Source organism: Marmota monax, unplaced genomic scaffold (assembly GCF_021218885.2).
Source record: "Marmota monax isolate L192 unplaced genomic scaffold, Marmota_monax_Labrador192_F-V1.1 WCK01_AAM20220418_F8-fsc01365, whole genome shotgun sequence".
NCBI classification, from domain to species: domain Eukaryota; kingdom Metazoa; phylum Chordata; class Mammalia; order Rodentia; family Sciuridae; genus Marmota; species Marmota monax.
In genome coordinates, this window is record NW_026693366.1 from 4,880 (window position 1) to 19,284 (window position 14,405).

The 14,405-nt window shown below is 54.3% G+C and overlaps 2 protein-coding genes across 2 annotated transcripts; both read right to left on the reverse strand.

The window, feature by feature from the left end:
- Positions 1–6,610: 6,610 nt before the first annotated feature.
- On the reverse strand, positions 6,611–10,468 carry LOC124101191 (COP9 signalosome complex subunit 9). The gene is made up of 3 exons (XM_046457019.2): positions 10,267–10,468; positions 9,073–9,145; positions 6,611–6,857 (listed from the first exon to the last, which is right to left on the reverse strand). Exons 1-3 carry the CDS (start codon positions 10,327–10,329, stop codon positions 6,820–6,822), a joined length of 174 nt encoding a protein of 57 aa, XP_046312975.1. The 5' UTR covers positions 10,330–10,468; the 3' UTR covers positions 6,611–6,819.
- Positions 10,469–12,195: 1,727 nt separating this feature from the next.
- On the reverse strand, positions 12,196–13,491 carry LOC124101190 (otospiralin-like). Its single transcript, XM_046457017.2, has 3 exons — positions 13,395–13,491; positions 13,246–13,272; positions 12,196–12,608 (listed from the first exon to the last, which is right to left on the reverse strand). The coding sequence occupies exons 1-3, from the start codon at positions 13,453–13,455 to the stop codon at positions 12,424–12,426; spliced, it is 273 nt and encodes a 90-aa protein (XP_046312973.1). The 5' UTR covers positions 13,456–13,491; the 3' UTR covers positions 12,196–12,423.
- Between the last annotated feature and the right edge of the window lie 914 nt (positions 13,492–14,405).

Genomic DNA, 14,405 nt, shown 5'->3' on the forward strand with positions numbered 1-14,405 from the left:
AAGTAAACTGGAAACTGTTGTGTCATTGAGACACACAGCTTCAGCAGGCCATGCCAGGTGAGATGGCCTTGGAAAAGCTCTAAGAATCTACCAAAAAAAAAAAAAAATCCCTTAGAAAAATAAATCAACCTCAATCTCAGGATACAAAGTCAGCACACACAGCCAATTCCACCTCCACACCAGCAAGGGGTGACTGCAGTTTGGACTTCCCTGTCATATGCAATATGCCAAGTAAACAAAATATGTTAGAATAAACTTAACAAAATGCTAAAGTACATTAACAAAAAAGTATAGAATATCAATGAAAAATTAAAAAGCCTAAATGAAGGGAGCTAAAGTGTTTGTGAACTGAAATATTCTACATTGCTAAGATACTCATTTGTTCCAATTTGGTCTCTAGATTCATTGCAATCCCCATCAAAATCCAAGAGACATTGATGACCTAATTCTGAAATTTATATGGAAAGAAAAACCACTAAAATAATTATATTAGCTATCTATTTCCACATCAGCTCAAAAGTCTAGAATCATATATATATATTAGATCCAGGTGTGCCTGAGGCTCCTCGGATTTGGTTCCTTAGGTACAATTTACAAGTATAGTCTTTCTTGATCTATAGACCTGCGAGACTAGGGAAGCTGTCAGATCCCCGTGACCATCGTAACGATGGGGGATGGTCAGACAGGTATGGATAACTCTTTTTTTTTTTTTTAAGAGAGAGAGAGAGAGGTTTTTTTAAATATTTTTTAATTTTCGTGGACACAACATCTTTATTTTTTATGTTGTGCCGAGGATCGAACCCAGCGCCCCGCGCATGCCAGGTGAGCGTGCTACCGCTTGAGCCACATCCCCAGCCCCGAGCCCCAGTCTTTACTCAACAAACTGATCGCACGCAGCACAACAGCGCTTCATCTATGCTGCTCACGAGAAGAGAGCACCCAGTCCAGGCCACCTCCAGGAGGGTGTTAAACACAATGTGAATACCAGGAGGCAGCGGTCTCTGGGGCCACCGTGGAAGCTGCCTACCTACCACGCTAGTCACAGACTGGAAGAAAATATTTGCAGATTATATATGTGATAAAGGATTACATTAGATTATACACAAACATAATTTTAAGTAAGAAAACAACCAACCAAACACAAATGAGTAAAAAGTGGTTAATTTTTACTTCATCAAAGAAGACATACAGATGGCAAACCATCACATGGCAATACGCTCAACACTAGCAACTAGGAAATATACCTCAAAACCACGATGGCTCCTTAGCACGCTCACCAGCATGGCTGAGACAGAAGGCGGCAACTGGGGCTGTCACAGACTGCTGGAGAGAATGTGGAGACCTCTGGGAAACAGCTTGGCAGTCTATTAAAAAGCTAAATGTACACCTGCCACATTCCACCCAACATGGTGACCTCCAGCTCTAGCTGTTTTCCTGAAAATGACGACTTAATTCTTTTTGTGACTGAAGAATACTCCATTGTGTATATACACATGCATTTTCTTTACCCTTTCATCAGTTGACAGATACTTAGGATACTGTAAATTGTGCCTTAGAAGACACGGGTGTGCATTTACCTTTGTGACATGCTGGCCTTAGCTTCTGCAGGTGTAATGGGGAGGCAGGGTCAACTGCGTCACACGTGGTAATGCTACTGCGCCCTTTCTGAGGAGCCTGCACTCTGACGGCCTCGGTGGCTGTATTTGCATTCCCACTGCAGTACCTAAGGGGTCCTCTCCCCTGTGTCCTTGCCAGCAGGCACTGTTGTTTGTGCCCTTGAAGACAGTCAAGGTGACTGAGGGGGAACAGAACCTCAGTGTGGTTCTAATTTGCATAGTCCCAAGAGCTAAAGATGTTGAATGAATCTGTATGAAATTACTGCCCATTGTACTTCGTTTGAGAGGTGTCTGCTCAGTTCACTTGCCTGATTTTGACTGGGGTTTTTCTTTCTTTCTTTTTGGTATTAAGTTGGCATTCTTTCTTTCTTTCTTTTTACATTACAGACACTAATTCTCTGCCATGGTTTCTGTATTCGGTGTCCCCCAAGTGCTCACCTGCAAGGATGTTCAGATATTAAGTGACTGGGTTATGGAGGCACTAAAGGACTGACTGGGCGGTAACTATAGGCAGGTCAGGTTGGAGCTGAGCTCTCTCTGCTTCACGGTGCCATGTCCTGAGCTACTTCCCCTCCATGCCCTCCACCACGATGTTCCGCCCCACCTGGGCCCAGAACCACGAAGCCAACTGACCACAGATTGAAACTCTGAAACCATGAACCAAAATGAACTCTTCCTCTGCTGTTCTTCTTGGGGTATTTGGGTCACAGCAATGAAGAGGTGCGGAAGCGCTGCTGTCACAAGAGTGGCTGTCCCCGTTCTTCCGGCTGTCTCTCCACTGTTTCCTTTGCTGTGCAGAAGCTTCTAACTTGATATGATCCCATCTGTCAATCCGTGCTCTTGTCTGAGCTACTGGAGTCCTTACTCAAGAAGGGACTGCCTGGGCCTGAGCCTGGGCCTTGAAGTGTCTCCTGTTTTCTTTGGACACTGCCCTTCTCCAGGGCCGGCCTTGGGGAGCCGTCTCACCACTGCCTGCTCATGTGCAAAGTGAGCACATACCCACTGGGCAATGTCCTGAGGATGACATGACAGAATGCAGATGTGGGGCTCACATGGGCTTCAGTGAATGGCACCTTTTAGGATTTATGATCCTTGGCAAGATGTTAAATAAATAAAAACCAAAACTGCTCCAAATGCTATTTTCATTCCAGGTTTGCTGGTTTTCTGCCTCAGCAAGAGTTCTAACAGGTTCTTCCAACGTTTACGTAACTGCACTGGGCACAGTTGGGGACAGAGGTGAGCCTTCCAAGTGACAGTATAAATTAAGTTCAGCAAAATATATTTTGAAGTTGAAGCAGCCAAAAACAAAAAAGAAAAAACAAGCCACCACCAGGGGACAAGGGGAGAAAGCGCCACCCCAAAGCCACCTTGCCCGAGGCGGCCTCAATCTGCAGACCACGACCACTTCCACATCCTGACACTCGAATCCAGGGGGCAGGGGCTGGCAGACTCCCAGTTGAGCAGAGACTCTCAGATGCAGGGAGGTTCCAGCTGAAAGGAGGCCCACCTGCAGCACAGTCTGCCACAGGCTGCCCCCAGCAAACTCCCTTCCCAGGTCCAGGAACAGAGGCCACCCACAGCTCTGGAGGCCAGTCCCCCTTCAAAGCACATGCTAATTAATGGCCCTTGACCTTGAAGGCCATACCTGCCTTCTTTGCTTTAGCTGCAAACAAGGAAGCAAAGAAAACGGTACAAGATCGCAGCTTGGGGCTGACTGCATGTCTGGGATGGACAACTGCTGCTCAGGAGCACAGCCCATCCCAGGTGGCCAGCCACCCACCCACCCCATCCTCCCTCTCAACAGCACACCCTCTCCTGAGGCTCCTCTTCACTCTCCCAAGTGCTTCCTTCCAGGTGAGATGGGGGCCACCTGCTCCCCAGCCCCTACCCACCCACGGTGTGTCCTGGGTTTTCACAGCTCTTTCCACGGGCCTTAAGCACAATCCTTCCTGAAACACGTTCACATACACACGGAGCTGAACACACAAGTCTGTGATCACAGCTGGAGGTTCTGGGGGGCTGCAAAGGTGGAGACCTGCAGGGCTTTGTGTACGCGTATGCCCCACGTACACTCACCTAAGAGCACACATCTCTGCACACAATGTGTCCTGTGTGCACAAACCCACAGATGAATACGCCAAGCAACACAACTCTCTACCCTGCTTCCCACCCAAGGACCAGGTGGACACCTCAGCTCACTGGCTGGCTGTGGGAGCCCACGGTGGCCACGGCATCAATCCCTCAGCTACTCACTTGGTTTTTTCCACGCTTGTTGGGTGGTATTGAGAGGTCAGCAGGCACATGGCCCTTCCCTGTTTACCACCCTTACGCTCTCTCTTTAGAAAAGACTAGGGGTACATGTTGTCCCAAGTGTGGAAGTGGCTGCTGTTGGTGAACTACTGTGCACGGCTGCTGGGTTCACGTAGCTTGCATGTCCCTAGGGCCAGGGATCCTGGCTGATTTTCCATATGGATTACCTGACCACTGCCACTGGGGGCACTGAGATCTCCTATGACTATTACCAGCAGCAATTGCACCTCGATCGGCTGGGTGGTGGCAGGGGCACATGTGACTGTTACACCTCCCGCCACCCCTGTCCCACCAAGGTGGGTGGTGTACATCCCTCACTGGCCTGGCGCATGTCATTCTGAGCGCCTTCAAACACTTACTGGCCATTTGGCTTGGCTCCTCCATGAACTTTTTTAAGTACTCTGTGCCCATTATTTTTTACCGTATTGCTTCGTTCATGCCTTTGCAAGCATCTCAACATCTGACAAACACCAACGCTTTGGCTCTAGGCACGTGACCTTGTTTCAGGAACTCCTTCCAAATCCACCCCTCATTTCCCTCATGGCCTCTTCGGAGAGGGCAGCTCTTGATAAGGGCAGGGGGTCTGCCACCTTTGTCCTCCAGAATTCTGAGTGACCTGGGCGAGCAGAGAGGTTTTTCGACAAGGTTGAGAAATCAGAGTGGAAAGCCGAGCGGAAGGCCAGAGTCCCTGCAGTGCCCAAATGTGCACACAGCAGCAGCGCACATCCGCGGGACTCTGACTCCACGGAAGCCGTTTCGCCCACATTAACTCAGAGCCCCCTTGCCCACCCCACAGGGAACACGTCACTGCTGCCCTCACTTCACAGCCCGAGGCAGACGCATCAGACCACCTCGGACAGCTGGGCTGTGCCGCAGGCATCAAGCTCCAGGAACCCTCAGCTACTGTGCTGCTCCCTGACCAGGCAGCACAGCAGGTGGGTTGCATGAAGTGCCTTGTCCCCCTGTGGGTGTCCCCAGGCAGGTCAGGTGTCTGGGGCAGTCTTACTTGGCTGGACCTTTTCTGCTCAGGTAAGGCTGACCATCACACCCCTGGGATCTGAGTTAGGGGCTCAAGCAGAACTCTCAAGCCAAGTGTGGCTTGAGGACAAATGGAAACTCGGGCCCCATGGCCCTTGCTACGCACGGACTGGCTGCACTCTTTGTGTTGCTGGTGCTCTGGGTCTGGAGGGGCACAGCATGGGGCTGACGCTCAGCACTTCTCTAGGTTGGCATTTTCTTCTCTCCAGAAAGACCTAGGACTTGGTCATTTTCCAAGCCTCTTGCATATTGATATACTGTTATTTCTATCTACTCAACAGATACTTGCTGAGCACCTTCTGTGCTAGAGGCTCCCCCTGATGCTGGGGACAAAGAAATCAAGCTATTTCTTAAACACAGATACCTATATACAAGTCAAGTGACTGCTCTTGAACACTCAGGGTGACAGCCATCTGAAGCACTCACACCCCTCAGAAATTACCCAGCAGCCACTAAAATCATAATTATGAGCAGCACTTTGTGACTCACCAGGGAGGGTAACCATGATTCACAGAATCCACCGGGCACCTAGGAAAGCTCGGAGCTGCTGGAGGCCTGCAAGTGCAGACACAGAACTAGATCCTGAAAAGATACACAGCATTCTGGTCTCACAGTGCCTGAGCCTGTCTCCTGAGAAGGGTGTGGCAGAAGCACACAGAGGGCTCAGTCCCCTTCACTCTAGGCTGAGACCTGAATCCTGAGCAAAGGACCAGTCCAGCTCCTGAGTGCCCAGCTTTGGCCTCAGGAGAAACAAAGGGACTTTTATCTAAGCACATTTTTCACAGTACTTTCTCACCTTGACTCTAAGCAGTGTCAAGGCAGGAAGAGTTCTACCATCAATAATGTCTTTTTTCTAAAACCTGCTTGTTCTGAAGTACCACTGGCACCAAGAGCTCAGAGATTTGTCTCTGGTCCCCAGTGGAGAAGATGGGCATTTCCACCTGACTCTGAAGAGGCAGAAGCCTGAGGACAGGGCAAGGAGGTGCTTCCTCCAGAAGGCCTTGCTGGTGACCCTGCCTGGACCACCCAATTACCTCCCCAGGCCCAAGGCTCCAGAGCCCAGCTGTATAACCCTCATGGCTGGCATGGAGTCACTAGAGAAGGCTGTTTCATTGAGGTTCTCACTTCTATCAGAACTGTAACAAGAACCTTCAGAACATTTAACTTTAGTAGAAAATATTCTTCAACTAAATCATCGCTGGCAGTGTGTGGGTCACCCACTGCTCCCTGCCCTGCAGGAAAAGGTCCTTCCATCAGAGTGGCTGGGAGCCACCACCCTGCACAGCTCAAGCTTGGCTGCTGCTGACTGGCTGGGCCTTCCCCATGTGGTCCCCATGGGACAGAGCCCTGGGTCATAAGCCTCAGGTCTGTGACAGAAGCCACTTGGATGAGGAAGCTGGAGGAAGAGACCAGACCAACGGGGGTGGCAGCAGTAAGGCTCTGCCCACTCAAGGAAATGCAGGGTCAGGAGTGCTGCAGCAGGACACCTACAGGTGACCAGCAGGCACCACACCAGAGGCACACCAGCCACCAAAAAGCAGCACATAGCGTCTGATCCTCCTTGCATGCTGATACACAGTGCACGCACCCAATCCACACACTCAGACGGCAACATCCACCCAGACATGCAAGAATCACAACTGCCCTGCGTGTGATGGTGTATTTTTAATAAGTGTGAGGACAAAGGCCATTCCACAGGAGATGATGAAGTGTCCAGGGGGTTAAGACAGTCCCCCACCCTCGGTTGGCCAGGTCCTGACTTCTAGTGATCTCCACGAGGTCTCTAAACCATCTGACACCGCCCTCTGTGCAGATTGGTGTGCTGTGCATGGCCATGTGTGCAGCTGGACCGGACTCACTGGACATCATCGTCATCAAAGAGATCTTCAAAATCTATGTAAACAGAACCCCACATTAATGGGCACATAGGGAAAGCATCCCAGAAACCCACTTCAAAGTTAATTACAGGTAGTTGAAGACACAGACAGCAAATGATGTGGCAGAGGCCTTTCCCCACGACAGATGCTCAGCTTTAGCTAACAGGGCTCACAATTCAAGGGGACAGTGTGGTTTCTACATGCTTTTAACCTGCTCTTACGCAGGAAGACACAGGTGTTGCACACTGACAGCCACCTCACAGCTGCACTGACACCTGTGCTAAGGGTGACATGCGGAGGGGCTGCAGAAAGGTGGCAGAAGGACTGCGCCACTGAGAATGGCCTTAGGGGGCCTGGAAGAGGTGAGTTCAAGACACAACGAAGACCCATTCCTGCCAGAAGCAGCTGGATAAACACACAAGGCACTGGCCGGGTGACCACAGCCAGGGCCAATTTGTCCTTCTGCTTTCCTCTGTGCACCTTCCAAGTTCTGGACCTCATGCCAACATCCCCTTCACCATGGGAAAAGAAAGAACTAAGCCCCCTCCTGTGGGCCCTGGCCTGAGGACGTGGTCAGACAGAGCGCTGGGGCAGGCCCCGCACTGGCCTTTTTGGGGAAGGGCAGCTCCTCTGGCCACAGAGGGAGTACTCGCTGCCCACTGACCTTTCTGTGTGGTGCTATTGCTCTAGACACTTCCTTCCCTCTCCCCAGAGCATCCCTCTGCTCCACATCTTCACAAGGAGACACCTTCCAGGGCAATCCCACCCAGCCCTCAGGGTGCAGTTCTGCCGTGCCTGCCACCTCGTCTAACTCCTCTACTGCACTATGAAACAAGCCAGGGAAGAGAGCAAGTCACACTCATCGTGAGGACCCACTGCCCAGCAGACAATGGATCCCAAAGTCCACCCAGCTGACGAGCCAAAGGGTTGTGGGAGAAACCTCAACTGAAGCCAGAGGCTCCTCGTGGACAACAACAGCCACCACCCAAGACAGGCAGCGCCTGCAGGAGGACTCTGACATGCTCCTGAGCCCAGAAGCAGGTGCACAGGAATCCACTGTCTTTGGAAATCCTTCTCACTGGAATCCAAGGGCTATCTTTGGAAATCTCAACACTGACCATTGAACACAGTCAATCATCTCTAATTTAAGAGGCTAGCAAAGGACAAAAGGGACTTTTGAAGATCACTGAACTGTGAATTAATGGTGCCAGCACTAGGAATGAGACGGCCTTGCCTGGTGAGAATCCCAGGAAGCTCTGGAAGGCGTCCACCCTTCCGCACCTTGTGTTCCCTTGGACAGAATTTAGAGAAAGGCTATTGAGGCTCTCAAAGCTCAGCTCCAAGGTTATGGGATGTCTGATATCAGTGGGTGGCAGCCAGGTCCCCTGGAAAGACTGCACCTTATTTAGCAGCAAGGTTCCTCCTCCTGGACAGTGAGCCAAACTAGCATGGACTCAGGGATTATTTGTAAAGGCAGACACCAACGTGGCAAGATCACACCCCAGCTGCTACTAGCGAGTAACAAAAGTTCTTTGTAGGGACAAAAACCATGTGATTACAGCGGGACAGAAAAAGGAAAGAAATCTCACTTACCCTTCTGAGCAGGAAATGTATGTTATGTTTCCTCTGTTTGAACCCTTGGTAAGGGCCCAAATAACCTGTATGGACAAAGCCTTCAGAAACCAGAGGAATAAGAGAAACATGGCCTCTAGCACACTTGAAGGTTCATGAGAGGTCAGCTTTCAGTGTGTTTGGTAAAACTTCCTGGGTAGCTACCATGAAAAGTTCTGAAACAAGATGAAGTGTGTCCTCGTCCCGACTCAAAGACTGGGAAGGGCTGAAGCCGGAGTGTGGCTGCTCCTTGCAAAGACAGCCAAGGGCAGACAAGTATGGGAAAGGAAGAAGGGAGGGAAGATCAGGAGAGTACAGCCACCCGAGAGAACCTGTCCAGGGTGACAGGGCAGCCACAACTGGCCGTTAGCATGTGCTAACATTCATGCCACGTACTCAATCTCAGGCCCTGGCATGTGAGACAGGAAGCAATTTCATGCTTCTCCAGATGTGGCCGACAGCCAGTGTGATCATTTCTGCACTGTACTCTGAGAACAGCAGTGTCTTGGCTTCACTCTTCCATGATCCTAATTATTCAGGTCACAAGATCGTCCCACTGTATTAACTTACAGGAAAAACTTTTAAATAAAACCAGGCATGCAGAATCCCAGCACCCTTACCATTAAAGAAGTCTGCATGGACTGCTTTCTCATTGGCTGCCAAGTCCATCAGGAGTCCAGTGCTGCCTCCTGCCTGGGGAGTGAAAGGCAAGTTATGTGAGCTCTTTCCCCAAAACAGCTTTGAGTTGTCATAGCATCCCATACCTCCAGGAAACAGGAACAGGGTGAGGGGTGACAGGCAAGTACTCAGGGTGGAGTTAAGAATTTTAGTTGCAAATAAAGAATGTGTGTGAAGGGGGAATTCAAGGAGCAGTTTTTAAAATTCTACATTCCTTAATTTTTCCCTTTCTTTCAAAAAGAGAATTCCCATTGCCCTGTGTGCCACTACTCACCTGTGGACCTCAAGTTCAGCCTCCAGTCCCCTCCTGGACACTGCACAGAGACCACAAGCATGTGCAACCCCAGTCTGGCAACTATTCTGGACCCCTCCCTTTTGAGAATGCAACCATTTCCCTTGGAAGCTGACCTGCCCTGGCCCTTGTGTGCCCTCAGAGCCTCCCACAGCTGAAGCTCCTCCTGGTGGCAAAATCAGGTCACTGCCACCGCTGGGCAATAGAATGCACTCAGGATTCTGCCCGTTGCTTAGTCGCCTGGGAAGGATCAGTGCAGGGTCCTCTGATGGTAGCTGTCTGGATGGCTGGCCACAGGAGCCTGTTCCTGCTCTGGTCCCTACACCCTCGAAGGTGTGTGCTCAACTCTTAAGTGCCAAACGCCTCCGTGCTCCGTTTCAGGCTGCTGCCAAGGTTCCAAGACTCCCCCCTTCTCAGCCAGCCTCCCCAACGCAACGCTACAGGAAGCCACGCAGACACCACCACGTAAATCCCACCGGCCTTATTCAGACCTTCTTCAAGTTTCCTTTCTAATTCCATTTTCCTACTCTCCCACTCCAAACCCAACTCCGAACTCTGCTAAGTGACCAGCCGCCTAGCAAATCGGAGCCTGAGGCCTCCCGCAGGGGCCTTAAAACCTGACAGGAGCTGGGTTCGGGGCCCCGGGAGTGGGATGCGCAGGACCCGCCCGCTCCGTGCCGCTCCACCATCTGGCCCTGCGTTCTCTCCTCCCTCCGGTACCCACCCCGCGGGCCCCGGCCAGGCTCGTCCCCAAGACGCGCGGGCGTCGCCAGGCGGGGAACCAGCTCCCGCCTTCCGGCAGCCGCCCCTACGCTAGGCCAGAACGCCGACGCTCCCACCTCACCTCGTCCAGGTCCACGTAGGGACCGGCGCCCTCGGGGAACATCTCGTCCACCGCCGGCTTCATCTCGGGCCGTCGCGCTCTGCCCACTTCCGGCTCGCCGCGCCTACTTCCGGCGCTCCCACCCGGCAGGTCTAGACGCTGGAGGACCGCGACTCGGTGGTGCCCGCCGCGGGCCCCGGTCAGGCGGGGTTTGCTTCGTGCCGCGCCATCGGGAGCTGGGCTGGTCTCGCCGACCTGCGTGCCCGGGGAGGGCGCCGGGAGCCGGAGGCTGCGTCGCAGCCGACGGGTGGAGGGAGCGGGGCGCTCTTGGACGTCGAAGCCCGACGTGGAGCGGGCCGGGCACGGCAGCTCTTCCCGGAGAAGGATGCGGACGCCAGGCTCGGGGACGCGCGGCGACGTTCACAGCCGCCGCGCGCCACCCGCGTCCGCGTTCTGGGACTGCCCGCGGAGGCGGGACCTCGCGGCGACCGGAGGACATCCCCGAGTCCTCGGAATACCGCACAGGGCCGCCCCGAGCCCCCTCCGGAGCGCGTCCCCGGTGGGAAGCGGACTCCTGCGAGCGCCGCGCCGTGGGCGAAGGCACAAACGGAACGGGCCTGTCCCCTGGGCGCAGTGCCACCCAGGAGGCACGTTCCCCCGCGGTCAGCGAGGGCCAGCCTCGAGGACATCGTGTTACTGAAATAAGCCGGTCACCTAAAGACACGGTGTCCCGTTGGAGGCGCCGGGAACGTGCCTGGTGACACTTGAATCTGGTTAAGGTGGAAATTTCATGTTGTATTGTTTTGCCACAATTTGTGACGGAGAAAAGGGGGTAGGGAAGGAAAGGAGGGAGAGACCAGAGCCGAGAGGGAGCAGGAGGCGCCTGGCCTCGACTTGGTCCGCTGCCCAGAGTGCAGCCGCCTCCTCGTCTGAGGCCCAGCTCTGCACGTCTGTAAAGCCCAATTTTAGCAAAGAGCCCTGCTAAGCCAGCGCAGCCAGATGTGAGCACCCCGACATCTGATGGGGTTCCTCCGCCCTCACACCCGTGGGTATCTGAGCTCCCTGGCCTCCTTCCCCAAGTCCTGTTTAGCAAGATGCACTGTGCCACCTTCAGTCACTTTCCGCCCATCACCCAGCCTGCTCCTTGCTGTCCACCCCCACTGCTGCTGCCCTTGGAGTTGAACGCAGTCTTTCTCATTGGGAGGCCCCACAGGCCTTTGCCCCTGTCTTGGTAGTCCTGAATGGAGTCTCTTACCCGCCTTTAGTGTCCTTGAATCATCTTTTCCTTAACTTTCAGCAGTAGGTGGACATGGAGGTTGGGAGGGGCTGTGGAGGCCAAGGGACAGAGCAGAGATGTGAGGGTATTGTGGCCTGGACAGGGGCCAGCCTGGCCTGAGTGGACAGGGACTGGATTCAGGGCAGAGGAGCCTCAGATGCCAGGTTAGAGTGTGTCCCCTGAGGCACTGAGGGGGCTGCCACTGGCTGGCTTTCTTCCCTGACTGGGTGTGAGCCTCACGGTCCTCTTGGCTTGCACACCTTGCACAGATGGGTCTCACTGCACTGGGGCTGGACCTGAGGCACTCCTGCGCTGCCTGTCCACCCTCCCACTCCCACAGGACTGCCCAGGGCCACAAACCCCTCCCTCCTCAGCCTCGGAGCCTGAACCTGGGCCCTGACTCCCCTCACAGATGGGCTCACGTGTCCTCATTCCCTGCTGCCCTCAAGAGTGTGCTCTGTGTGAAGTGTGGACACCTGCCCTGGGCTGACTGCTGCCCAACTCCGTGTCCCCTGCTGGGGCTGGAACCAGCTCCTCTGACCAGCTGAATGGCTTTAACGATTCAGGCCGAGCCTCTGTTCCTGCCTCAGTTTCCTCACCGGCAATCTGAGGGTTATGGAGAGAACTGGAGGAGGGGGTGACACAGTGGCGACTCCGTGGATGAAAGTGTGCAGACATTTATTAAAGCAGAGTCCCCAGGGATCAGAGCCAGCCAGGTTAGCTGGGGAGACAATAGAGCAGTGTGCAGCTGTGGGGTGGGTCAGAGTGTGTCCCTGGCCTGTGGCACCCCATGGCCTGTGCTGCCTCTTCAGTGGGAGGTTTACTGGTGTGAAGCCACCAGACCCCCACCCCACCATGGCTATGGGTCACCCCAAGGCAAGGGCAGTGCAGTCAGGCAGGCGTCAGTCCTCCTGGTAGGGGACGTGGAAGCCCAGGGTGCTCCCCAGGGGGAAGTGGGCAAAGAAGGTGCGGGCCAGGTCCTCCAGCTGTGGGTAGGCACCCAGGCTCTGCAGGTACTGCACGTAGTTCCAGAAGTCAGAGGTGGAGAAGGGCCAGTAGGGCAGGGCCGGAGGTTCAGCATAGGGGTCTGAGAGACAGGAGGCCACCTCAGGGGCTGCCCACTGCCTGGAGACCCCTCTGGGGCAGGTAGACAGCCCAGCAGCACCTGCAGTGGCGGGGCCTTCTGGCCTGGAGCAGGGCCCAGGCTGCCCCTGATCATCCTAGGAACAGGGGCCAGTGTCCCTGCATCTTAAGGGTGCCAGGTCTAGGGACAGAGGAAGAGTCAGAGAAAGGGGAGGGATGAGGACCTGAGACGGAGGAGGGGGGGGGAGGGGAGGGGAGGCCACCCTCACTCTGGGAGGTGCTGAACTGGGAGGAGCTGGCTGGTAGGATTGTAGGGGCTTGGGCAGTGTCCTGGGAGGGGTTCAGAGGAGAGCAGAGCTTCCTGGTCCTAGAGTTTGGGCAAAGACACCCAGATAATACCTAACTGAGTTTGAACTTGAGGGAGGGCCCGGACCAATCCCAGGCCTGAGGGTGGGAATTTCGGGGCTTCATTGGCCAGGTGTGTTCCCAGGCTGCTGGGCAGGGCCTGCTGGCAGTGACCCACCTCCTCTCAGCTGAGCCAGGCCTCCCATCATGTCTGTCTGGTAAAGAAGCCCTGGCCCCAGCAACCACTGCTTCCACCCCCACCCACAGTTATTGATGTAAATGAAGGAAGAGCTTACCTGCCCCCTCCTGCACTGGCTTGGCCCCTGCAAAGGGAAGGGGAGGCCATCAGCCAAGCATCCCAGACCTGACCCACACTGCTGAGTGGACTACAGTATGGAGGGGAGAGCACCGGAGGGCAGAGGTCTGTCCCAGAGTGGCCCCTCACCTGCAAGAGGCCCCAGCGGGAGGCAGAGGGCCAGCCCCAGCATCCAGCAGGCCTCCATCATCCCCAGTTGCAGCCAGTCGACTCCTTAGGTCCACCTGCAGGAGTCCAGAGGGCGAGACCACTGTGCACCAGAGCCAGCCTTTCTGCCACCCCTGGGAAGCTAGAGTCTGCCCAGTGACTCCGACTTCAGTGGTTTCGAGCCATCATTCTCCCATGAAGCCCCCACCTGGTTGGCTTCATTGATTCTGATTACCTAAGAGTCTGCCTTCCTTGCCCTCGGATACAGTCCCAGGTCCCCAGAGGCTTTACCTTTCCTCCGTCTGCTCAGCCCAGCTGTGCAACCTGGATGTGTCGCTGCCAGCTCAAAACCTCCTCTTTATGCAGGGGCTGGGGACCAGGAAGGAAACGTCACCTGCCTGAACTGTCAAACTGAATATCTCATTCCCAGCCAGAGGACTGTGGGCTTTTGTAGCCCTGCGGGCAGCAGAGTTACGGGATCAACTTGTGAGACTTGGATCCAAGATCAAATTGAGAGAAAAGCATCCTTGTGCAGTCTGTTTCTACAGCATTCAGGACTGAGAATCAACCTTGGCACTTGGAACAAACCCACAAGAGAGCGGGTGTCTGCCACTGGACCCATGGAAGCTTCCTGTCCTGGGGTAGTGTGGGTGAGCCCAGAGCTGCCCCAGCAGTCCAGCTGGCAGGAGTCACAGAATGACTGTTGAGCAAAGTCACAGGCAGAAAGTGTGGGGCTGAGCTGGACCTGTCTCCAAACCAGAGCTTTGGGGCTTATGCAGAGCCTGTCTCTAGTCTGGAAGGAGAGTGTCCCAGCCCAAGGGATGCCATCTAAAATGCCAAGGGGCCCTGAGCTATGAGAATGCACCTCTCTGCACAGACCCCCACAGTGCCCGAGACCACCCTGCCTCTCCGAGTCAGTGCAGATTCCTGGCCCGGCCCGTGAGGTCTGCCATCCCATGGGACACTACCTGTCCAGGGGGCCGGTTCCTTTGT